General features: G+C 42.3%; 1 protein-coding gene and 1 long non-coding RNA gene across 2 annotated transcripts; one reads left to right on the forward strand and one right to left on the reverse strand.

The window, feature by feature from the left end:
* The first annotated feature begins 1557 nt into the window (after positions 1-1557).
* LOC133342315 (uncharacterized) lies at positions 1558-20461 on the forward strand. Its single transcript, XR_009755118.1, has 3 exons — positions 1558-2833; positions 19297-19470; positions 20311-20461. It is a non-coding gene; the product is annotated as an uncharacterized LOC133342315 (long non-coding RNA).
* LOC133342266 (neuroblast differentiation-associated protein AHNAK-like) lies at positions 4333-20520 on the reverse strand. Its single transcript, XM_061551315.1, has 4 exons — positions 20379-20520; positions 19288-19499; positions 18805-18909; positions 4333-15949 (listed from the first exon to the last, which is right to left on the reverse strand). Exons 1-4 carry the CDS (start codon positions 20518-20520, stop codon positions 6317-6319), a joined length of 10092 nt encoding a protein of 3363 aa, XP_061407299.1. The 3' UTR covers positions 4333-6316.
* Positions 20521-25262: the final 4742 nt, after the last annotated feature.

Consider the following 25262-nt stretch of genomic DNA (forward strand, 5'->3'; position numbering starts at 1 on the left):
TGGAGACCCACTGACTGCTTAGTTGTTTCCGACATTAACATTAGCTGCACCGCCCATGCTGCTGACACACTTGGGCTACACCCATCTCTGAACCTTTATAAACAGTTTTCCTTTAGAGGCTGACCCCCCTTTTTCCTGATGACGACCACTTGTGTTGCGATCGAAACGTCGTGGTTTTTGTTTTTATTTGATTTTTCTTATTTTTATTTTATTCAGGTTAGAACCAGGCTACATTCTACATTACAGACTGCCAATACGCTCACCAGCTTATTTTGTATTTTATTTTTATTATTTGTATTTTTATTCACTTATATTTTTATTTTCTATCTACGTGACTTTACCGAAAGAATCAAAGAATAGTAAAAAGTATCATTATAATAAATAAATAAATGAGACCAGACATGAAGTTGTGTATGTTGTTTATTCTGTTAAAAGTGACGTGTACTCGATTAACTTCTTGAATTAATGAGTCAAGAACAGCGCAGTAAATCTTGATTTAGCATGTTTGCTGTATAATGGTTCGTGCTACTATATTTGATTCAGATTGTTTAGCTGATGGATGCATTCAGTTCATGTTAAAGCGTGTATCCAATTTGCAACGGCGGTCATGATTGTGTGTTATTGCTGAGAGTTAATACGTTAAATGCATAAATATTGTTGAATGTTGTTCACGTTGTTTCTTTATGGGAACGAATCATTACCAGTTGGCAACCGGGAAGGGAAGACGCACGCATCCGCACCACGTGGACTGACACTTCTTGATCACAGGTTTCAAGGTGGAGTTTCAGAATAAAGTGCAACCGACCTGGGCAAAGTCTCCAAGTCCATCGTTGAGTGCATACCTGACAACCAGGTTCACTGGTACACCACGTATCTATAAACCAATTACCGTATTTTCTCGCATATAGCCCGCATACGCATATAACCCGCAGACGCATATACCCCGCAAAATTTGCGTTTTGTGTAAACAAATTTCAGATAGCCCGCACCTCCATATACCCCGCATGCATTCATATATTTAACGTCGTTACCGCAGCTTAATTCCAGCATATAATACAAAGTTTACATTTGTAATACATTCCACTATCAATTGTGAACATTAAAATCATAACGTGCACAAAGATAACAAACTAACCGGAAATGAGTGAACTTAAAACGGTAAATAAGTAACAAAAGTAAATATCCAATAAAACAGGACCCTGCGGGGTGGGCTGGTAGGACCGAACAATTGAATGGCTATAATAAAATGAAATGGCAAAAAATGGCCGCCAATAAGTGGATGCCCCGTGGCCCCACCCTCCACCCGCGTAACCCCGCCCCGGCCACCCGTGGCCCCGCCCCATCTCGGTGTCCCCGCCCCCAGCTCGTTGCCCTGCCCCTTACCACCGTAACCCCGCCCCAACCCCGCGTAGCCCCGTCCTCCACCTCGTGGCCACGCCCCTTGCCGCCGTTGCCCCGCCCAGCCCCGCATAGCCCCGCCCCCTGCCGCTGTAGCCCCGCCCCCTGCCGCTGTAGCCCCGCCCCCTGCCGCTGTAGCCCCGCCCGATACACCCCGAGCGGGGGAGAGATTCCCAGGCCTGGCTCGGCTGGAGAGCCGCCGGCGAGGGGGGGAGGGGGGTAGGGAGTTGTTTTTAACGTAAAAGCTTTAAATGTAAATGTTTCTATTAAAAAACATCAGGGAATGTAACATTGTTAAACATTAACTCCCTTTCACACACGCGGGGGTATGATACGAAGGGAGAGTTTGAGGCCTAGGTCTAGGTTTTAGGCCTAGCTGTAGGCCTTAGGCCACCGTGAGTTAATTGTTAATATAAATGTTTTAATTATTTATGTAAAAGCTTTAAATGTAAATGTTGCTATTTAAAAACATCAGGGAATGTAACATTGTTAAACATTAACTCCCTTTCACACACGCGGGGGTACGATACGAAGGGAGAGTTTGAGGCCTAGGTCTAGGCTTTAGGCCTAGCTGTAGGCCTTAGGCCGCCGTGAGTTAATTGTTAATATAAATGTTTTAATTCATGTAAAAGCTTTAAATGTAAATGTTGCTATTTAAAAACATCAGGGAATGTAACATTGTTAAACATGAACTCCCTTTCACACACGCGGGGGTACGATACGAAGGGAGAGTTTGAGGCCTAGGTCTAGGCTTTAGGCCTAGCTGTAGGCCTTAGGCCGCCGTGAGTTAATTGTTAATATAAATGTTTTAATTATTTATGTAAAAGCTTTAAATGTAAATGTTTCTATTAAAAAACATCAGGGAATGTAACATTGTTAAACATTAACTCCCTTTCACACACGCGGGGGTACGATACGAAGGAGAGTTTGAGGCCTAGGTCTAGGCTTTAGGCCTAGCTGTAGGCCTTAGGCCGCCGTGAGTTAATTGTTAATATAAATGTTTTCATTATTTACGTAAAAGCTTTAAATGTAAATGTTGCTATTTAAAAACATCAGGGAATGTAACATTGTTAAACATGAACTCCCTTTCACACACGCGGGGGTACGATACGAAGGGAGAGTTTCAGGCCTAGGTCTCGGTTTTGGTAGGGTCATGCCAAGTGTTTGCAGTAGGGGGCGATGTTGCTACACGGACGGACAAACGGACAAATGGACGGACGATATAATATATTGGTGGCTAGGTCCACTTCGTTCTTACCAGTATAAGTAACATAACTGGTAGATAAGTAAGTACAGTTTTAGCACTGGTAGATTGCGCACAGCGCAGATAATAGCGGCACTACGGTAAAGCCTTTGCCTCGCCCCCACCTCTCTCCCCCCAGCTGCCCTACCCCCCAACCCCCACCTATCCCTCCCCCCAGCTCTCCCGTCGCAGGTAAACCGTGCCCGCACTTCAAAAATTGTCATTTAATTTGTTCAAACAATTCATTTAAAACGTGATAACATGTGCAATTTTAGTGTGAGTGGTTTGTTCAGCAGTGCTTTAGTCAAAGGTAAGTGTTGCATAGTGGACAGTCCTACCATGAACAATTGTAAAGAGTTATGATATGTCACACGTGTAAAATATTTTTGGGATAGCCCGCACCTCCATATACCTCGCAGGGTCTTGTTTATATGCGGGAAAAATAGGTAAATATACAGCCACAGAACTCTTAAGAGTTCCCAAGTGCTACACCAACGTTGGCCCAACGTTGTAAATACCTGTCCCCCATCACCAAGCAGCATTTTCCACTCCAAACTGCCATTTACCTGCTCTCACTTGATTTTATTTTAAACTACAATTGAGGCATTCCACGTACAATGGCCGTGGCTTTTAAACAATGGGACTGTTGACAAGAGTTCATGTACAACGTGAATGTTAACGTAGATAATCTACATTACAAATGTCAACACGAACCAATGTACATTCGGAATTTGATCCTTCAAATGCCCCATTAAAAACATTCATGATCGCAGTCAGGATTTAAGGCTTAATATCTCAGCAATTATGGGTACGGACCCAGTAAAAATGCAACTTTGAGGCCAACGTTCGTCAAACATCAACCCACGTGGGCCAGATGTCTTCGTGCTTACTGGGGAAAGATCTCACCAGGATGACACATCTGCAACCATCGTATCGTTTCATCTTCGGACGTTTCGACAGCCAATCATGAGACCTTTAAATTCCCGTCATTTGTCGCCTTTTTAATTCCTGTCAGGAATTAAAAAGGCGACAACTTGTGGACCAGTGGGAATTATCCGTTGAATGTCCGGCGATGAAAACACTACGGTTAGAGAAGCATCAACTTGGTGACATTTTCCCTTACCCATAATGGTTTCGATATTAAATGCTACATTCTATCCCAAATTCTTGCACATGTACTGATCTCATCATGCCATTCTCTGTCGTGGTCATCCTTGGTGCATTTTCTCATTCACCCCATATGCAAACAAAACATTACATTATAACACACACATTAGGAATTAAGTATTTATTGTTTAAATCCATATAAAGACAGGTATTGTCATTTATCTGTATTTACACATTTTACAAGGCACCCATTTTATTTTTCTCACGCAAAAAAACTATTCCTGCCATTCCTCTGCCTCATCCCAACTATGTTTGTGATATTAACTTCCCTCTGCTGCAATAAAAAATATATGCTATTAACTGTGCTAGACACCAAAATATAGTACATAATGGCATACTAGTACGGTACGCAAACAACCAGGTGAACATTATGTTAAACACAATTACAATTAAATGACTGAAACTAATACTTTAAAAGCAGGCACAAACATTTTTCAAATAAGCCTAAATGCATATAAAAAGTGCGTAATTAAACATGTTATAAAATATACAATGTGTCAGCAAAACTCTAACATAATCGTGTGCTTTATGCAAAGCAACTAAAATATGGTTAATTGTATGTCCACTTCAGTGATACTCTGCAATATAGTACCCAATAAACATGGAACTTTGAACGTTGGAGAGACGTTGGGGCGACGTTGGAGCAACATTGGAACGACGGTTTCAACCACAATCCAACGTTGGCCCAGTGTTTCGTGTTTATTGGGACAGTACTCTCGTTGTACCAATACAGAAATGGTTATTTTGAGAGAACGTAGTACAAACATTAAACACCACCACGCAGTGCAATCAAAATGAAGGCACCTTATTGACGACAGATCCAGAAGGGAGGTCCACGATTGAAGTGATATTGCGTTAATTCCATGGCTATTATCCTATATTTGTATGGCATTTGTGTATGTTCATGAAAATGGAACATTTCAATAAATTGAATTGTAACTCGTGTATTCCAGGTTAATAAATGCAGGTAAAGTGGTAGTTTTTGCAAGCCTAAAAATGCACTTTTCTGATGTATAAATATGCACAAATGTTGTGCACCATTGCTGATACAGTACATTTGCTTTAACATTTACACTCCCAATATCCACACAATATGATCATGTCAATTTCTGCACCTGAATATCGAACCATTAAAGTACACCAGATTTGTAAAAAATCATTTTTGATACAGCTAGATCAGTATGGAAGTGGAGAAATTCTGCTTGGGTTTTAAAAAATATATTTCTGACAAGTGTTTCAACAGGTGTAAAATCTCAAGTTTCAGTGACCACACACAGTGCCTAATGATTAAAATAAACGTGAAAACTGCTGCCTTAGCTTTATATACAAACATATGAAACGGTAAATCTCATCAACAGTACCAAAAATAAAGAATGTATTCTAACATGCATTACATTTTCACTTGTAACCAGCCTTTGAGTGCTAAGCAGCTAATTTGTTTTTAAATAATAATGCAGTTTAGATAGTCGCAAGATGGTTGTGTTTTTCCAAAGCACATGGGCTGCAAAGGGGGGAGGGTTGGATGTTTGTTCAAATAAACAAGTACATTACGTCCCATGTCCGACTGTCACATTTACGACCCTACATATTCACTGCACCCACTCAGTCGCAGTCTTTTGTGCATGGTGATGTAGATGTAATTTTCTATAGATGTTTACATATCTGACTTTTTGACATTATCCACCTGTACCTTAGGCCCGAGCGAGTCAGATATGCGATGGTTACCGTACAGTATTGCGTCAAACGTAACTTTGTCATATACACATTATAACTGTGATGTGTATAATCATGGATTAGTACACCAAAATAAAATAGCAATTTATATATACAACTCTACCACAGTGGTGGTCACACAAGTATACGTTATTATATGTATTTTACTTCGTTACAAAATATGGTTACGGATAGTACATTGGATGTTTCTGTAGATGTGTGATAGGTCCATAGGACACTTACACCAAGAGACGGTTTTGATCACTATTTTGGGGTCTACATATATTACAAATTTCTTTGCTTTGTTACTTTTTTCTTTTAATTGCAGTTATTGCATGTGCTTTTGAAATAAAATCCATCAACCTCAATTGTTATCTGACAAATTGGCAATGTTGAGGGGGTCTAACATCACGTGCTAAATGACACATTTGATTCTCACAAAAGCTTGAATACAGAAGATGCGGAAGCTCATTAATGTTAAAATAAAATACAAAAATGGTTAACAATTAGTTACGAGCATTATGAAACAGGAAATCTTAAATATTTTCACCTTCAAATATGTTAACTTACTTTATTTCTTGAACACATGTCAGATAAATTAATCGACTATTCATTTGGTGTGGGCCTTGACTGGTGACAAAACAATTTAACAGATCAGGTGCGTCAGGCATGATAATTCCAAATGGCATGTGAAAACTACTGTATAAAAAAAAGTGTATGAAAAAGATATCAAAGAAGGATGACCAATCCAAGTATTTGCTTTTATTTACAGTATTCAGTATTGCGCCTTCAAAGTTATGAAAAGCCAATTTTTGGTAGTCCGATCTTAATTCCAGTTCCCGTGTCCAGATCCTCTTGTGAGCCAGAGGACATTCGCAAATCAGGGGAGCTGAGTTTGAGATTGCCAGATGCGTCAGCATCCCCAGAAATGTTTGCGAACCCTTTCTTCTTTGAGGGACCCAGAGAAAACCCTGGGAGTTTGAACTTAGACTTACTCTTCTTGCCAGCAAGGTCTGCTTCATCATCTTGCACATGAAAGTCAAGAGTGCCAGAACGTCCATGTAATTTTGGATCACCATGAATTTCAGCACCATGTCCCCCAAGAGTATAAGAGCCTTTTGATGAAAATCCTGATTGGACGTTTGGTGATTTCAAAGACAAGTCACTATCTAATTCCCCAAGATCTGTATTAACTTTTGGCCCTCTAATATTCACACCTGGGGAAGAGTAATTTCCCTTTACTCGTGGAGAAGAAACATCTAGATCAATATTTGCTTCAGGAGTTCTGATTTTAGGTCCAGAAAAACCAAAGTTAGGTGTTTTCATGTCGGGGCCCTTAAAGTGACCCTTTGGTCCTTTAACATCGAGGTCAGTATCAAGGTCAATACTTCCTTTTGGTGCTCTGAAATTAATATCTGGTGCATGCAAATCACCTTCCATATTTGGTCCGGAATAATTCAAACGTCCTCCCATATTTGGTACATTCACATCTGCATCAAAAGAAGGCGTCTTTAAGTTTGGCATGTTAGTCTTAACTTTTGGACCTTTGAGATTAACGTTTGGGGATTCAGCATCAAAATCAGCATCAAAATCTGGTCCAGATGCTTTCGGTAAAGACACGTTAAATTTGGGCATCTTTAAATGAGGTACTTTCATCTTCCCTCCTGGTCCATCAAAGTCAATATTAGGTCCACTAATATTACCACCAATATTTGGACCTTTAAGATGAACGTCAGGGGCATCCAAATTGGCATTGACTTTTGGAGCTTTCATGCCTCCTCCCAGTTTTGGCCCCGATATATTTAAATCTGCATCGGGAAGATCCACATCAAAATCACCATCTGGGCCTGATATCTTTGGCTTTGACATACCAAAAGAAGGCATGTGAAACTTGCCTTTTGGTCCTTTGAGATCAACATCAGGGGCATCGAAATTGGCATTGACCTTTGGTGCTTTCATGCCTCCTCCCAGTTTTGGGCCAGAAATGTTTAAATCTGCATCGGGAAGATCCACATCAAAATCACCATCTGGGCCTGATATCTTTGGCTTTGACATACCAAAAGAAGGCATGTGAAACTTGCCTTTTGGTCCTTTGAGATCAACATCAGGGGCATCGAAATTGGCATTGACCTTTGGTGCTTTCATGCCTCCTCCCAGTTTTGGGCCAGAAATGTTTAAATCTGCATCGGGAAGATCCACATCAAAATCACCATCTGGGCCTGATATCTTTGGCTTTGAAATACCGAAAGAAGGCATGTGAAACTTGCCTTTTGGTCCTTTGAGATCAACATCAGGGGCATCGAAATTGGCATTGACCTTTGGTGCTTTCATGCCTCCTCCCAGTTTTGGGCCAGAAATGTTTAAATCTGCATCGGGAAGATCCACATCAAAATCACCATCTGGGCCTGATATCTTTGGCTTTGAAATACCGAAAGAAGGCATGTGAAACTTGCCTTTTGGTCCTTTGAGATCAACATCAGGGGCATCGAAATTGGCATTGACCTTTGGTGCTTTCATGCCTCCTCCCAGTTTTGGGCCAGAAATGTTTAAATCTGCATCGGGAAGATCCACATCAAAATCACCATCTGGGCCTGATATCTTTGGCTTTGACATACCAAAAGAAGGCATGTGAAACTTGCCTTTTGGTCCTTTGAGATCAACATCAGGGGCATCGAAATTGGCATTGACCTTTGGTGCTTTCATGCCTCCTCCCAGTTTTGGGCCAGAAATGTTTAAATCTGCATCGGGAAGATCCACATCAAAATCACCATCTGGGCCTGATATCTTTGGCTTTGAAATACCGAAAGAAGGCATGTGAAACTTGCCTTTTGGACCTTTGAGATCAACATCAGGAGCATCCAAATTGGCATTGACCTTTGGTGCTTTCATGCCTCCTCCCAGTTTTGGGCCAGAAATGTTTAAATCTGCATCGGGAAGATCCACATCAAAATCACCATCTGGGCCTGATATCTTTGGCTTTGAAATACCGAAAGAAGGCATGTGAAACTTGCCTTTTGGACCTTTGAGATCAACATCAGGGGCATCGAAATTGGCATTGACCTTTGGTGCTTTGAGGTCTCCTTCAAAGTGCGGTCCAGATATATCTAGGCCACCTTTCCCCTTTGGCATTTTCAGATTTGCATCAAGATCTGGTCCAGATAATTTTGGCCCAGACATATTGAATGTTGGCATTTTAATGTTAGGTCCTTTAATACCTCCTTCTGGTCCATCAAAGTCAAGGTTAGGTCCACTAAGTTTTCCGCCAATTTTTGGAGTTGAAACATCGAAATTTCCTTTTGGTGTTTTCAGGTCCACATCAACATCTGGGCCATGAAGCTTTGGTCCAGAGATTCCAAACTTTGGCATGGACATTTTAGGTTTTTTTAATTTTAGATCTGGACCTTGAATGTCAAAGTCTGGTGCACTGGCATCCAATCCAATGTCTGGGGCCTTAAAATCAACATTCGGAGACTTCAGGTCAATATTTCCTTTCATATTAGGCATTTTCATATCCAAATTAGGATTAGGTATGTCCAAGTCTGCTGTGGGAAGTTTTGCTCTTGATCCTGAGAAACCAACTTTGGGAAACTTAAATTTTGATTTTTTCAATGTTCCGCCAGGACCAGTAATATCGATGTTTGGAGACTCCATATTAATATCAAGTGCAGGAGTTTTAGGTGTCTTCAAACCCCCTTCAATGTTCACATCAGGAATACTTGCTGCTCCTTTAATATTAGGTGTGTTCAGATCAACATTAAGATCTGGAACAGATATTTTCTTACCAGCAGTACCAAACTTTGGCAATTTGAATTTTGGTGACTTAGTTTTAATATCAGGCCCTTCTAATGACAGGTTAGGACTATCAATGTTGACTTTTGGTTGTTTTATTCCAACATTTGGTCCTTTAAGGTCCACTTTTGGCATGTCAATTCCTCCTCCTATCTTTGGACCAGATAGGTTAAAATCAGCGTGTGGTAGATTAACATCAAAATCACCATCTGGCCCTGATATCTTTGGCTTTGATATACCAAAAGAAGGCATGTGAAACTTGCCCTTTGGACCTTTGACATCAATATCTGGAGCTTCCAAATCAGCATTTAGTTTTGGTGCTTTGAGGTTCGCATCAATATGTGGTGCAGAAAGATCTAGCCCTCCTTTCATCTTTGGCATTTTAAGATCTATATCTGGCCCAGATAATTTTGGCCCAGACATATTGAATTTAGGCATTTTTAAGTGAGGTCCTTTGATGTTTCCTCCTGGTGCATCAAGGTCAATGTTAGGTCCACTAATTTTTCCACCTATGTTTGGAGCAGAAATGTCAATATCTCCTTTAGGTGCTTTGAGGTCAACGTCAAGATTTGGGGCATGCAGTTTGGGACCAGAGATCTTGGGCATTGAAAACTTTGGTTTCTTTAAATTTATATCTGGACCTTCAAGATCAATATTGGGAGCCTTGAGATCAATCTTTGGTGTTTTGATACCTCCCCCCAGTTTGGGCCCAGATATATTTAAATCTGCGTCTGGAAGATTCACATCAAAGTCACCATCTGGACCTGAAATCTTTGGCTTTGACATACCAAAAGAAGGCATCTTCACATCTGGCATGTTAAACTTGCCTTTTGGACCTTTGAGATCAATGTCAGGAGCATCCAAATCGGCATTGAATTTTGGAGCTTTAATGCCTCCACCCAATTTTGGTCCTGAAATGTTTAAATCTGCATCTGGAAGATTTACATCAAAATCACCATCTGGACCTGAAATTTTTGGCTTTGATATACCAAAAGAAGGCATATGAAACTTGCCTTTAGGACCTTTTATATCAATATCTGGAGCATTCAAATCAGCATTTAATTTTGGTGCTTTGAGATCTCCTTCAATACGTGGTGCAGACATATCTAGGCCCCCTTTCATCTTTGGCATTTTAAGATCCACATCAAGATTTGGGCCAGATAATTTTGGTCCTGACATATTGAATTTAGGCATTTTTAAGTGAGGTCCTTTGATGTTCCCTCCTGGTGCATCAAGGTCAATGTTAGGTCCACTAATTTTTCCACCTATGTTTGGAGCAGAAATGTCAATATCTCCTGTAGGCGCTTTGAGGTCAACGTCAAGATTTGGGGCATGCAGTTTGGGACCAGAGATCTTGGGCATTGAAAACTTGGGTTTCTTTAAATTTATATCTGGACCTTCAAGATCAATTTTCGGAGCCTTGAGATCAACCTTTGGTGTTTTGATACCTCCCCCCAGTTTGGGCCCAGATATATTCAAATCTGCATCTGGAAGATTCACATCAAAGTCACCATCTGGACCTGAAATCTTTGGCTTTGACATACCAAAAGAAGGCATCTTCAAATCTGGCATGTTAAACTTGCCTTTTGGACCTTTGAGATCAATGTCAGGGGCATCTAAATCGGCATTGAATTTTGGAGCTTTAATGCCTCCACCCAATTTTGGTCCTGAAATGTTTAAATCTGCATCTGGAAGATTCACATCAAAGTCACCATCTGGACCTGATATCTTTGGCTTTGACATACCGAAAGAAGGCATCTTCAAATCTGGCATGTTAAACTTGCCTTTTGGACCTTTGAGATCAATGTCAGGGGCATCTAAATCGGCATTGAATTTTGGAGCTTTAATGCCTCCACCCAATTTTGGTCCTGAAATGTTTAAATCTGCATCTGGAAGATTCACATCAAAGTCACCATCTGGACCTGATATCTTTGGCTTTGACATACCGAAAGAAGGCATCTTCAAATCTGGCATGTTAAACTTGCCTTTTGGACCTTTGAGATCAATGTCAGGAGCATCCAAATCGGCATTGAGTTTTGGAGCCTTGAGATCTCCTTCAAAATGTGGTGCAGATATATCTAGACCTCCTTTCATTTTTGGCATTTTAAGGTTTGCATCAAGGTCTGGGCCAGATAACTTTGGCCCAGACAGATTGAATTTAGGCATTTTTAAGTGAGGTCCTTTGATGTTCCCTCCTGGTGCATCAAGGTCAATGTTAGGTCCACTAATTTTTCCACCTAGATTTGGAGCAGAAATATCAATATCTCCTTGAGGCGCTTTGAGGTCAAAGTCAAGATTTGGAGCATGCAGTTTGGGACCAGAGATCTTGGGCATTGAAAACTTGGGTTTCTTTAAATTTATATCTGGACCTTCAAGATCAATATTTGGAGCCTTGAGATCAATCTTTGGTGTTTTGATACCTCCCCCCAGTTTGGGCCCAGATATATTTAAATCTGCGTCTGGAAGATTCACATCAAAGTCACCATCTGGACCTGAAATCTTTGGCTTTGACATACCAAAAGAAGGCATCTTCAAATCTGGCATGTTAAACTTGCCTTTTGGACCTTTGAGATCAATGTCAGGGGCATCTAAATCCGCATTTAGTTTTGGAGCCTTGAGATCTCCTTCAAAGTGTGGTGCAGATATATCTAGGCCTCCTTTCATCTTTGGCATTTTAAGGTTTGCATCAAGGTCTGGGCCAGATAACTTTGGCCCAGAGACATTGAATTTAGGCATTTTTAAGTGAGGACCTTTGATGCTCCCTCCTGGTCCATCAAGGTCAATGTTAGGTGCACTAAATTTTCCATCAATATTTGGAGCAGAAATATTGAAATCTCCCTTTGGTGCTTTAAGGTCCACATCCAGATCTGGGGCATTAAGTTTTGGACCAGATATCTTGGGCATTGAAAACGTTGGCTTCTTCAACTTTAAATCAGGACCATGAAGGTCGATATCTGGTGCATTCACGTCAAATCCAATATTCGGAGCCTTCAGATCAACCTTTGGTTTTTTGATACCTCCCCCCAGTTTGGGCCCTGATATATTCAAATCTGCATCTGGAAGATTTACATCAAAGTCACCATCTGGACCTGAAATCTTTGGCTTTGACATACCAAACGAAGGCATCTTTAAATCTGGCATGTTAAACTTGCCTTTGGGACCTTTGAGATCAATGTCAGGGGCATCTAAATCCGCATTTAGTTTTGGACCTTTGAAATCCCCTTCAATGTGTGGTGCAGATATATCTAGGCCTCCCTTCATCTTTGGCATTTTAAGGTTTGCATCAAGATCTGGCCCAGACAATTTTGGACCAGACAGATTGAATTTAGGCATTTTGAAGTGAGGACCTTTGATGCTCCCTCCTGGTCCATCAAGGTCAATGTTAGGTCCACTTAAATTTCCACCAATATTTGGAGCAGAAATATCGAAATCTCCCTTTGGTGCTTTAAGGTCCACATCTAGATCTGGGGCATTAAGTTTTGGACCAGATATCTTGGGCATTGAAAACGTTGGCTTCTTCAACTTTAAATCAGGACCATGAAGGTCGATATCCGGTGCATCAACATCTAATCCAATATTCGGAGCTTTGAGATCAACCTTTGGTTTTTTGATACCTCCCCCCAGTTTGGGCCCAGATATATTCAAATCTGCATCTGGAAGATTCACATCAAAATCACCATCTGGACCTGAAATCTTTGGCTTTGACATACCAAAAGAAGGCATCTTCAAATCTGGCATGTTAAACTTGCCTTTGGGACCTTTGAGATCAATGTCAGGAGCATCCAAATCGGCATTGAATTTTGGCGCCTTGAGATCTCCTTCCAAATGTGGTGCAGATATATCTAGGCCTCCCTTCATTTTTGGCATTTTAAGGTTTGCATCAAGGTCTGGACCAGATAACTTTGGCCCAGACAGATTGAATTTAGGCATTTTTAAGTGAGGTCCTTTGATGCTTCCTCCTGGTCCATCAAGGTCAATGTTGGGTCCACTAACATTTCCACCAATATTTGGAGCAGAAATATCGAAATCTCCCTTTGGTGCTTTAAGGTCCACATCCAGATCTGGGGCATTAAGTTTTGGACCAGACACCTTGGGCATTGAAAACGTTGGCTTCTTCAACTTTAAATCAGGACCATGAAGGTCGATATCTGGTGCATTCACGTCAAATCCAATATTCGGAGCCTTCAGATCAACCTTTGGTTTTTTGATACCTCCCCCAAGTTTGGGCCCTGATATATTCAAATCTGCATCTGGAAGATTTACATCAAAGTCACCATCTGGACCTGAAATCTTTGGCTTTGACATACCAAATGAAGGCATCTTTAAATCTGGCATGTTAAACTTGCCTTTGGGACCTTTGAGATCAATGTCAGGGGCATCTAAATCCGCATTTAGTTTTGGACCTTTGAAATCCCCTTCAATGTGTGGTGCAGATATATCTAGGCCTCCCTTCATCTTTGGCATTTTAAGGTTTGCATCAAGATCTGGCCCAGACAATTTTGGACCAGACAGATTGAATTTAGGCATTTTGAAGTGAGGACCTTTGATGCTCCCTCCTGGTCCATCAAGGTCAATGTTAGGTCCACTTAAATTTCCACCAATATTTGGAGCAGAAATATCGAAATCTCCCTTTGGTGCTTTAAGGTCCACATCTAGATCTGGGGCATTAAGTTTTGGACCAGATATCTTGGGCATTGAAAACGTTGGCTTTTTCAACTTTAAATCAGGACCATGAAGGTCGATATCCGGTGCATCAACATCTAATCCAATATTCGGAGCTTTGAGATCAACCTTTGGTTTTTTGATACCTCCCCCCAGTTTGGGCCCAGATATATTCAAATCTGCATCTGGAAGATTCACATCAAAATCACCATCTGGACCTGATATCTTTGGCTTTGACATACCAAAAGAAGGCATCTTCATATCTGGCATGTTAAACTTGCCTTTTGGACCTTTGAGATCAACATCAGGAGCATCCAAATCAGCATTGAATTTTGGAGCTTTAATGCCTCCACCCAATCTTGGTCCTGAAATGTTTAAATCTGCATCTGGAAGATTTACATCAAAATCACCATCTGGACCTGATATCTTTGGCTTTGACATACCAAAAGAAGGCATTTTTAAATCTGGCATGTTAAACTTGCCTTTTGGTCCTTTAAGATCAATGTCAGGGGCATCCAAATTGGCATTGAGTTTTGGAGCTTTGAGATCTCCTTGAATGTGTGGTGCAGAAATATCTAGGCCTCCTTTCAGCTTTGGCATGTTAAGGTTTGCATCAAGATCTGGCCCAGACAATTTTGGCCCAGCCACATTGAATTTTGGCATTTTTAAGTGAGGACCTTTGATGTTCCCTCCTGGTCCATCAAGGTCAATGTTAGGTCCACTAAAATTTCCACCAATATTTGGGGCAGAAATATCGAGATCTCCCTTCGGTGCTTTAAGGTCAACATCTACGTTTGGGCCATGAATCTTCGGACCGGACATTCCAAACTTTGGCATGGAAAATTTAGATTTTTTAAATGTTGCATCAGGACTGTGAATATCAATGTCAGGTGCATCAACATCCAATCCCATCTTTGGGGCTTTAAGATCAACTTTCGGTGATTTTATTTTCCCTCCAAAGTTTGGTGAAGATATGTCTAAATTAGCATCTGGTAGATTTACATCAAAATCACCCTCTGGCCCTGATAGTTTTGGCTTTGACATACCAAATGAAGGCGTATTTAATTCTGGCATATTCATCTTGCCTTTGGGGCCTTTTACTCGAATGTCTGGGGCTTCCAAATCAGCATTCAGTTTTGGTCCTTTGATGCCTCCTGAAATGTTAGGTGCTGATATATTTATATCTCCTTTTGCCTTTGGCTTTTTGAGGTCTACATCAAGATCTGGTCCAGAAACTTTTGGTCCAGACAAACTGAACTTGGGCATTTTCAATTTTGTCCCTTTAATACTTCCTTCAGGGCCATCAAGATCCAAGTCAGGCCCACTAACCTTTCCCCCTACCTTCGGAGCAGACAGATTAACATTTCCCTTTGGTGATTTTAGATCAACGTCAACATCTGGTCCATGTACCTTGGATCCAGACAAACTAAATTTTGGCATCGTTAGTTTGGGTTTTTTTAATTTTGCTTCGGGGGCGTTAACATCAATATTCGGTGCATCAATGTCCAATCCAACGTTTGGTCCTTTGATATCAAAGTCTGGACCTTCAATTCTTTGTGCAGGAACATTTACATTTCCCTTTGGTGCTTTGAAATCAATGTGTGGCATCTGAACCTTTTGTGACCCTGACAACCCAAATTTTGGTAATGTCATTTTCGGCAATCCAATTGTTGAGTATACTCCTTCATTTTTCATACGAGGATTATTGATGTCAATATTGGGTCCCTTTATATTTGGTCCAGATATACCAACACTGGGTGATCTGAATTTACCCTCTGACCCTTCGAATGTAATTTCATGTGGCCCAAGTGTATAACTTGTCGCCTTTGGCTTCACTCTGAGGTCTCCTGTGGCATCACCAGAAACACTGGCGCTCCCAAAGCTTGGAAGTGTTGCGTCAAATTCTCCACGTTTTCTTGGTGCCTGTGGACCTTTAAAATAGAGCGAAGTTGAGTAATTTCCTTCCGGAGCCTCCATCTGAAACAAAACACAAAACAGTTTACGCTTTAACAAGTGTATAAAGTGCATTTTAAACATAGGTTAAATTAATAAAAACAAGTGATACACAAGCAAGCCGAAGTGTCTATAATCGTGGGTGTTTTTGAGTGCACATATATATGTATAAAATCACTCTGTTTATGATTGCTTATATGGGGGCATGTACAGATTAAATGTTATCAGTGTTTAACAATCGTGTTTTAAACAATACAAGCAACAAAATCTCAGTCTCCCCTCCACGTAAGAATATTATTTGAAATCCAGCCATATATATTTCCCAAAAAATGTAAAGGAAAAACTAAATACTAAATATTGCTCTTGAAAGATTGTTAACTTTATAATTAGTTTTTTTACACTTTAAGCAAATTGCATTTTTTTTCTTGTAAATATGAATTGCTGAAAAACTACTCTGCACAATGAGACATCTCCTTTACCAGTGGCAAAATATATTAATAGGTTTTTACCCTTTCAACTGGTACAAAAACTGACACCTTTATACAAGGCATCATGTTTGCAATGACCACAACACAAACAGTCAAAATGCAAACAAAAAGAAACAACTCTGATAATGATAATGATATGCACTGTCCTTGAAGTTGATTGGTCTACACCCGAGACAGCTTTTCTTAGAGCTTAGACTCCGTTGGTGTTGGACTAGATGACGCCAAAAGGCGTATAACTCAAAAACAGTGCACTATCAGAGTATTGAGAGCTCGGGGTAAGCATTTACACTATGAGACATCTCCTTTACCAGTGGCAAAATATAGTAATAGGTTGCTTACCCCGAGCTTTCAATACTCTGATAGTGCACTGTTTTTGAGTTGTACGCCTTTTGGCGTCATCTGGTCCAACACCAATGGAGACTAGGCTCTAAGAAAAGCTGTCTCGGGTGTGGACCAATCAACTTCAAGGACAGTGCATATCATTATCATTATCAGAGTTGTTTCTTTTTGTTTGCATTTTGACTGCTTATGTTGTGGTTATTGCAAACATCATGCCTTGTATAAAGGTGTCAGTTTTTGTACCAGTTGAAACGGTAAAACCCTATTACTACTCTGCACAATTTAATTACATGACATGTGTAGTCACATTTCTGGGGGCTGTAACAATGGTCAGCTTTAAAATAATCAACCTTATTGCACGGTACAGAAAGAAAATGTATGAAAAATAACGCGTAACGGTGAACACAGGGTTAATGCTGCGTGGACGGACAGCGGCTAGGACAAGTGGGGCAATGTACTTATCTGGGAAACATTCTGACAGACGATGGCAGATACTCGAAGGACATTAGAGCCATAATAGTCATGGAGAAAGCGGAATTGAGCAAGAGAAGAATACTATATCTATGGGACCTTTTGCCAATATCAAAATGATGAAAACATAGGAATAGGTTTTCCCCTTTCTGGCAATAAAACAGGTCTTAAGATGTTTAAACACCAAATAGATACCTATTACAAGGCATCAAGTCTGCATCAACCACACATACGTGTGGCAAAACATGCAAACAAAAATACTCTGATTATGTATGCATTGTCCTTTAAACTGATTGGCCTACACCATGGACAGCCCTATTTATTACCTTGTCTCACAAGTGTTAGAATTCTGCTACCAAGACAAATGAAACTATTACACTTTTTATTTATTTACCAGGTAAGGCCTACTGAGCTATAGAGCTATTTTTCAGACGCGACCTGGCCACAAATGATAGCCGAACGAAGTGGCTTATCATGTGGAAATTTATAGCAGCCAAATACTCTCAACGCATCTTTCAAAATGTGGAGGGAAAAACTGGAGGGACCTGGAGAAAAATCCATGCGACCATAGGGAAAACATGTGAACTTCAAGTATACAGCAGGCGCCAGGGTTGGGATAAAATCCATGACCCCCTGTATACCAGGCGAGGTAGTTACCACCACGGCGACTTAGCGGAGAGTTGAAGAAGTGACGAGTGATGGCGCTAGCATGTGGGGTGTAGTGTTGCATGCAGCAGAAACTGGGACTGGGAAAGAAAGACACTAGATGCCTGTACAATCTTGAAATGAGGGTTGTGGCATGGAACGCAGTAAATCATGTGGACGGAGATGAAGAGTAACGTGGAAGTTTCTAGAGAAACTTCAATAGGACAGAAATCTCATTAGAATTGGACACATTCTGGGAGCTAAAGTTTGACGAAGGAAGTATTGAAAACGATGGATATCAGAGAAAGAGGCCAAAAGGCAGAAACAAATAAATGGTCTGAAGTGAAATGAAGAAAACAGCTCACGTTCAGACAGGGTGGGGAAGGAGTTTTATATTCTTAGTTCTTTCGGTAAAGTCACGTAGGTAAAAAATGAAATTAAAATTAATAAAAATAAAACAATAAAATCACGACGTTTCGGAGGCAACACAAGTCTCCGTCATCAGGTGGGACCGTCACAGCCAGATTTGCTGCATCAAGTTAGGGAGGGATTCAAGATGTAAGCTCTTAAATACCAGTTAAGGGGGGAGGAGAGGGGGAGGAGCTTATCAGGATGTGGTAGCCAATGAATGGAACGTATCGGGAGGGGGGGGGGGGGGCTAAAAGAGGGCACGGGGGTACTCGTGAGCGTGGGCGTGGACGTGTTTGTGCGCAAGTCACTGTGGATGCACCTGATGACGGAGACTTGTGTTGCCTCCGAAACGTCATGACTTTATTGTTTTATTTTTATTAATTTTAATTTCATTTTTTACCTACGTGACTTTACCGAAAGAACTAAGAGTATGAATCCTTGCAGTCACGAAAGCTTCAAATCTAGAAGGAGTTTTAGCCAAAGACTTGCTATTTTGTAGAGGACTAAATAAGAATACATAGTCACCTCATACTGGTCTGTTGTGATATCCAGAGTCTCCGCAGAGGCAGAAAGCCGCGGCTTGATCTTCTTGTTGAAGATTCTTTTGTAGCACTGGTCAGTTGTTTCACTCTACATTCAGCACATAACACAGGGCACATTGGCAGAGATTGAAGGAAAGGCCAGCTCTGCCAACAATGGGTAGGTATTTCAATGTTTCCAACTAATATATCTATATATATAATCATTCATGAGCGTAACTAAGTTTCTGTGGTCTCAATTTGTGGCCGTGAGCACTTTCCGAAGACTTTAGCTAAATTATTGCATTATTGTATGAAGGGAATAATAATGGGCTGGTGTCAAGGGTAAGATTTTGGCTAGGGCCTGTTACTTAAATGGTATACATTTTGCAGCATAATCTTTTCATGGTAAGTCACTTTTCCACGATTTGTGGGGGGTGGGGGGGTCAATGTCTGCCCGCTCATTCGCACTTGCGTTCGTGATTCCTACCATGCCCAGGTTTGGACCTTGGAAGCTGTAGTCTGGGGACCGCAAGGTTGGCGTGTAGATGTCGGTGTCGTAGGGGTCGGCCAGCAGGCCGTCCACAGACCCTCGGCGCAGCCGCAAGCCCGTCTTGTACTTGTCTGACATCTGCAGGAGCCTCATGGCGTCCTCCCTCTTCATGTCCTTGAAGTAAATGGTCGCCGACACAATCTGGTCTCCTGCATGCACAAGGGAGGGAGGGAGGGCAATATCTTTGTTGATTTAATGTTGCCTGCACATGCTAATTGCTCTTAGTGGCCTGCTGCCTGGTGGATGATTTAAACGCAGAACGCTGCACCCTAACGAACGCGTCCCTGGTCTACGACAATCTCACGTCAGTCTCAGCAGGCGCTTGAGTTTTATTTTTGTAGGACAGTCGGGAAGGCTCACTCCGACTGCCAGGACCTAGGAGCCTGTGGCCCAACCACGAGACTGAAATTGATGTTGGAGGGGGCGGGGCAAATTGGGGGGGAGGGGCCAGGGCCATCAGAGGGAGGGGCCAAAACTAACATGTGGAGGGTGGGGCCATCTGCGAATAAGCATTGACCCAGTTGGTTAGATTTAACCCTTGTTTGTAATATGTGTTTCCATCTATTCATAATAACAACAACATATATGTCAATCAATAAATAAGCCCTTGTATTTTCATTACAAGTTCAAATGCCTGATGTCGATGGAAAGCGCCAAGGAGATAAGAGCAATACAATTATATCTAGAAAAACACTGTAAGAACACAGATGCGCACTGATGCACAAAGGAACACGCCTGCCTCCAAAGCAGAAACTCTTAGATATCTGATTTTAAAATAGTAAAATAAACATTTAAAACCTATGCCACAAAAATTGTGCCCGAATGATGTGCTTCAATTTACTGTCCCATGACTCTTGTTGGTGAGAAGTGACAGAGAGAGAGAGAGGTGATGGCGCTCTCCATAAGCCAAGCACTAAAAGCCCCCCCCCCCGCCACCCCCTCCACCCCCCCTTGCCATAGCGCCAGAAAAAAATGTGACTCTGGAAACAGCTGGCTTCTCGGTGGGACGTGGAACCTTCCCGGCTCACCTTCGTTGACTTGCAAGTGCTGCCGCAAAGAGTCCTTTTGCACATCCTTGATGAAGATGCCATCCTGTCCGCGGTCCTCGATCGAGAAGTCGTCGGATGTGAGCCCTTGGCTCTTGTCCAGGACCACGCTGTGTTCCTCCATGCTGGCTTCTTTTGACGGCAGGCGTACACGTTCTACGCCTCCTCGCCGTGAGCCTCTCTCAGTTCTCTCTTTGTCTTGTGTGCGTGCGTATTTCTGAAATGTTCAGTTGCGCGTCTTCAAACGTTTCACGCCCGCCCACCTCTCGCGTATGGCCTTTTGTCGCTTGATTTTCTCACGTCGCCGTTATTCAAACGGAGCTCATGGTCGACTGAAATTTACCTGTTTGAAAAGGAGACAATGACAACGATTAGTAGGGTGACATTTATTAAATCAGATGTGCGCACCTAATGTTGAAATACACAGTCAAGTAATATTTTCTAACATCTAGCTTTCCAATATGGACATAGCCACTGTATGTATGTTGAACTTTTTTCGCACCGTACGTAGCCGATTGTGCGAATCAGAGGTGACGGCATTTATTATCGCACAGGTATTTTAAAGCGACGTGTAATTTTGTCTTTACGGTGAAACTACAAAAATAATTGGCGTCCACGTGGGGTTTGCTTTTCGCGGATCCTCTAATGTTTGACGCACTGCGCTAATAAACTTAAAATGTTGGCGGAAAATAAATTGCGGCGTTCGCAAAAATTCAGGAGCCAGTTGCTTCACGACTCCTGAGCGGCTTAACCCCAAACACAAACGTGGATTATTGTATGGGGTACAATTTTTTTATTCGCATACACTGTATTTATAATATATGTATACGGTCATCACCACGATTGTGTGCTTTTCGAAAATAGTAGCCATGCTCTTCTACTAAACTATCGAATATTTTTTTTATTTCACTCCGGTAAGGCCCACTCAGCTATGTAGCCCTCTTTCTGTAGCAACCTGGCTATCACAGATGATAGCTCAATAAAGTGCTGTCACATGCGTTTCTGCGGCCATCTGCAATGCTCTTCCTTCCCATATTAGGGAGCCACTGGAGCTATGCACGATCAAATCTAGATTTAAAACTCATTTCTTTCGAACTGCTTTTCTGTGTTTAGGTTGTTGCCCCTCCCCCCGCACCTCTAATTATCAAGATTGGCTAGGTACGGTGCAAAAAAAGTTCAACATACACATACAAAGTGGCTTATGATGTGGAAATTTATAGCAGCCAAATACTCTAAGCGCATGTTTCTCAATGCGGAGGGAAATACCGGAGGACCCGGAGAAAAATCCACACGACCATGGCTTGAGAGAGACACGCAAACTCCAAACATACAACAGGCGTCAAGGGGCGCAATCGAACCCGCGACCTCCTGCATACCAGGCGAGGCAGAAAACATCTCGCCACTGCTTCTCGATGCAGGTGTGTGTCACCTGCGTGGCTCCCCCCCCCCAGCTTTTATCTCCCCCCCCCCCCCTACCAGCTGGGCCAGGAACAGCAGGCTCAGGTGTAGGATAGAAGAGAGATCACTCCAAACCCCGAGTGTTTCAGAGGTCTCTCGGTTGAAAACATCAAAAGCCGCCCGTGCGAGCAAGCGGCATTGTTTTCGATGAAAAAAAAACTGCAAAACGAAAGGCTAACTATGTGCATCCTGATCCGTGTACACGCCACACTTGTACACACGGCGGGGGGCTATCGTGCAATTCATTTAAAAACACGCACGCACCGTTCTGTTGAGCACTTAAGGCTTCGCCGTCCGTACATCTTCTGTTATCGACGATGCAGCCGACTGCGTGAGTACTTCTGTCAACTTGTAGATGTACGCCACACTTATGGTAGTCAAAATATTTATTTTAATAAAAAAAAATGTTCTTACAAATAGAGGAGTGTTTTTGGTGAAAATGCAAACGTAAATATTGAACCGCTTACATTAATATGTTGTACGCTGGGAGGAGCAGCAGAGGGCAGTGCAGCATACCAGCTATTGTTGGACAGTCCTGGTTGGTATGCTTTCACGTTTTTGCTCCCCCGCCCCTACCTTCAACCAACCCAATGTGGTGAAGTATACTCTTAGGTTTTTTCGGTAAAGTCACGTAGGTAAGAAATAAAATTTAAATTAATAAAAGTAATAATAGAAATAAAACGAAATAATAAATCACGACGTTTCGGAGGCAACACAAGTCTCCGTCTTCAGGTGGAACCGTCACAGCACAATTGCTGTATCAAGTAAAGAGAGAAGTCCCAAAAGACCCGACCTTATATATATACTGGTTAAGGGGGGGGGGGGGGAGCCAGGGTGAAGTATGGTCCAAAAAAACCCCAGAACTTGGACGGCGCGGGAAGGCCCGCAACCAGCAGTAGCGTGACAGAAATGGCTAATACAATCATACCCCGATCTACGTCTCCCGTCGTCACTTTATTATTAACACCGCTACCCGATGTGCATCGCCTAAACCCTCACGTCGCTGACAGCATCGCCATCCGTCCTTTCTCGTTATCCACCGCCTCTCAGCCTCTTCGCCTCCACCACCTTCCCTGCAAATCGCTCTGATTTACGTCGCGCGTTTCAGGAACGGATCCCCGACGCAAACTACATTTTTATTTTTATTTTGGCATGTAAGGCCCACTGAGCTATTAGCTCTTTTACAGAAGCGACCTGGCAACAATTCAGAAATTGACGAAGTGGCTCATCGAGTGGAGATTCATAGCAGGAGCCAAATACTCTAAACGCACGTTGATTCTAAATATGTCGGGAAGCAACGAAGGATACGGAAAAAAAATCCACGCGACCACGGGGAGAACATGCAAACTCCGAATATACAGCAGGCATTAGCACCGGGATCAAACCCACAACCTCAGGTATACCAGGTGAGGTAGTTAACATCCCGCCATCATAAAGATATGCATTTGAACACATGCTTACATCGACATGCATATTCGTACGCATACAAATATCATTGTTGTTGCGTGGAATGTACATATGACTGCATGATCTTTCACCAGCTGAAACCATCTCAACTGGCAAAACCAGCTCCCTCTTGCAGAAATTCCTTTGCGAGGGGTGTGCCCGGCCAGAAGGCTTTTTTGTCATAGATTCCATTCATATAATGCCATGAACCCACACACCCATGAGCAAACCCCCATGAAAATCCAGTTGGGTGAGACGATCCGGTGATCTTACAGTTGTCACGACCCAACCCCTTTATCGTGTGGCCGTATGAGCCACAGGCACTTTGGTGTGACTACTATTAATAATAATAACCACGAGGAATTTCTAATGTGCTCTACAGCTGGGCGATGGTTGCTTTCGGGGGTTGTACCGCTCCACATATCTGGAGCTCCTTAACTTCAGGCTGAGCAAAACTACGGGAGGCCTAGGAACCAGGTTCAGATATCGCCCCAACACTGATGCTAGCCATGGCTGGGAATCGAACTCGGGTAATTGGATACACGGCAAGAGATAAAGATGCCCCAATATTGTATAGCCTTTCACAGATTGTTGGAGCAAGTGCTGCGAGTGAGCACCTATTAAGTGCCAGATCAGCACACGAGGGGGTGGGTGGCTAACACCACACCTCAGCCGCCTTCATGTCCGCAGTGCTGATGTTTACACACTGCACCGTGTACTAATTCACTGCTGAGACGATCTAGGTAAGGCCCAGGACCGGTTCAAATATCACGCGCCACTGATGACAACTTCCTGAACAGGCTCCTAGCGTGTGCATTGAAACTTCAAAAACGTGTCGGGGAGCTACACGAACAACTTAATTCATAAATGCGGCGGCGGTTTTTCCATGTGGCAGCGTCGCAGACGTTAATTATTTAGCGGAGTTTAGCACCTGCAAACCTTCGGTTCGTATTGCAGATTAGCTGGCGCAGAAGCCTCTCTCCGCGCGCATCTGACATGTGCCGGCACAATGGACCTTTTGTCGGGGTCAATGCCATTTTGCGCCTTTAAACATCATCGAGTGTCTTGTAAGCAAGCGGGCGAGTGGAGGTTTTTGTGTACATTTTTTAAATGTCACCTTTTGGTTCTCGCTTAATCGTTGTACCACGCCGTTTTATGGAAACAGCAACAACAAATAATGACCGTGAAGATGTGTGAAGTGTACCTTTTCAAAGCAAAGAGCGAGATAGATATTCTTTGGAAGTAAATGTTCAATATTGTCGTGCCACTGGTTTGCGCTGCAGTTTTTTTTTATCAGGGATCAGCTTTGTATTGTTTTGTTGATACTGTTTTCTGCGTGTTTTATTTGTTGAATTGTGTGAGCGTTGTTGAAGGTAATCTTACTTCCCTTTCAAATGTGCTGGTAAATTAACGCAACTGTTCCAATTCCCATAATTCATACAGAGCCCGGTTTTCTCTTGAGGGAGACTTTCAGTCCCAACTCCAGGAAAACTCGGCTTATTGCGGGATGCTGTGGTGGACCCGATAAACTCCAACTAAAAACTACTTTTTAATTTACCAGGTATGGCCTACTGAGGTATAGAGCTCTTTTTCAGAAGCGACCTGGCCACAAATGATAGCTCAACGAAGTGGCTTATCATCCTGTGGGAATTTATAGCAGCCAAATACTCCAAACGCCTGTTTCTAAATGTGGAGGGAAAAACCGGAGGACCTGGAGAAAAATCCACGCCATCACTGGGAGAGAGACACGCAGAATCAAATATACAGGCGTCAGGGTTGGGTTTCAACCTATGCCCGCCTGTCTACCAGGCGAGGTAGTTAACATCTCGCCACCGCGGCGGGGTCGCTTCGGCACATGATTCTACTCTTCGTGATCAGTGGCATGTCCACTAGGTTGGGACTGTTGTGAGTGACCTCTGAAAAGATGGTGTTCTAATTCATAAAAACCTCGTCACGTTATTG

The sequence above is a fragment of the Lethenteron reissneri genome, chromosome 14, assembly GCF_015708825.2.
Source record: "Lethenteron reissneri isolate LAM-NWPU_2019-01 chromosome 14, ASM1570882v1, whole genome shotgun sequence".
In the NCBI taxonomy this organism is placed as follows: Eukaryota; Metazoa; Chordata; class Hyperoartia; order Petromyzontiformes; family Petromyzontidae; genus Lethenteron; species Lethenteron reissneri.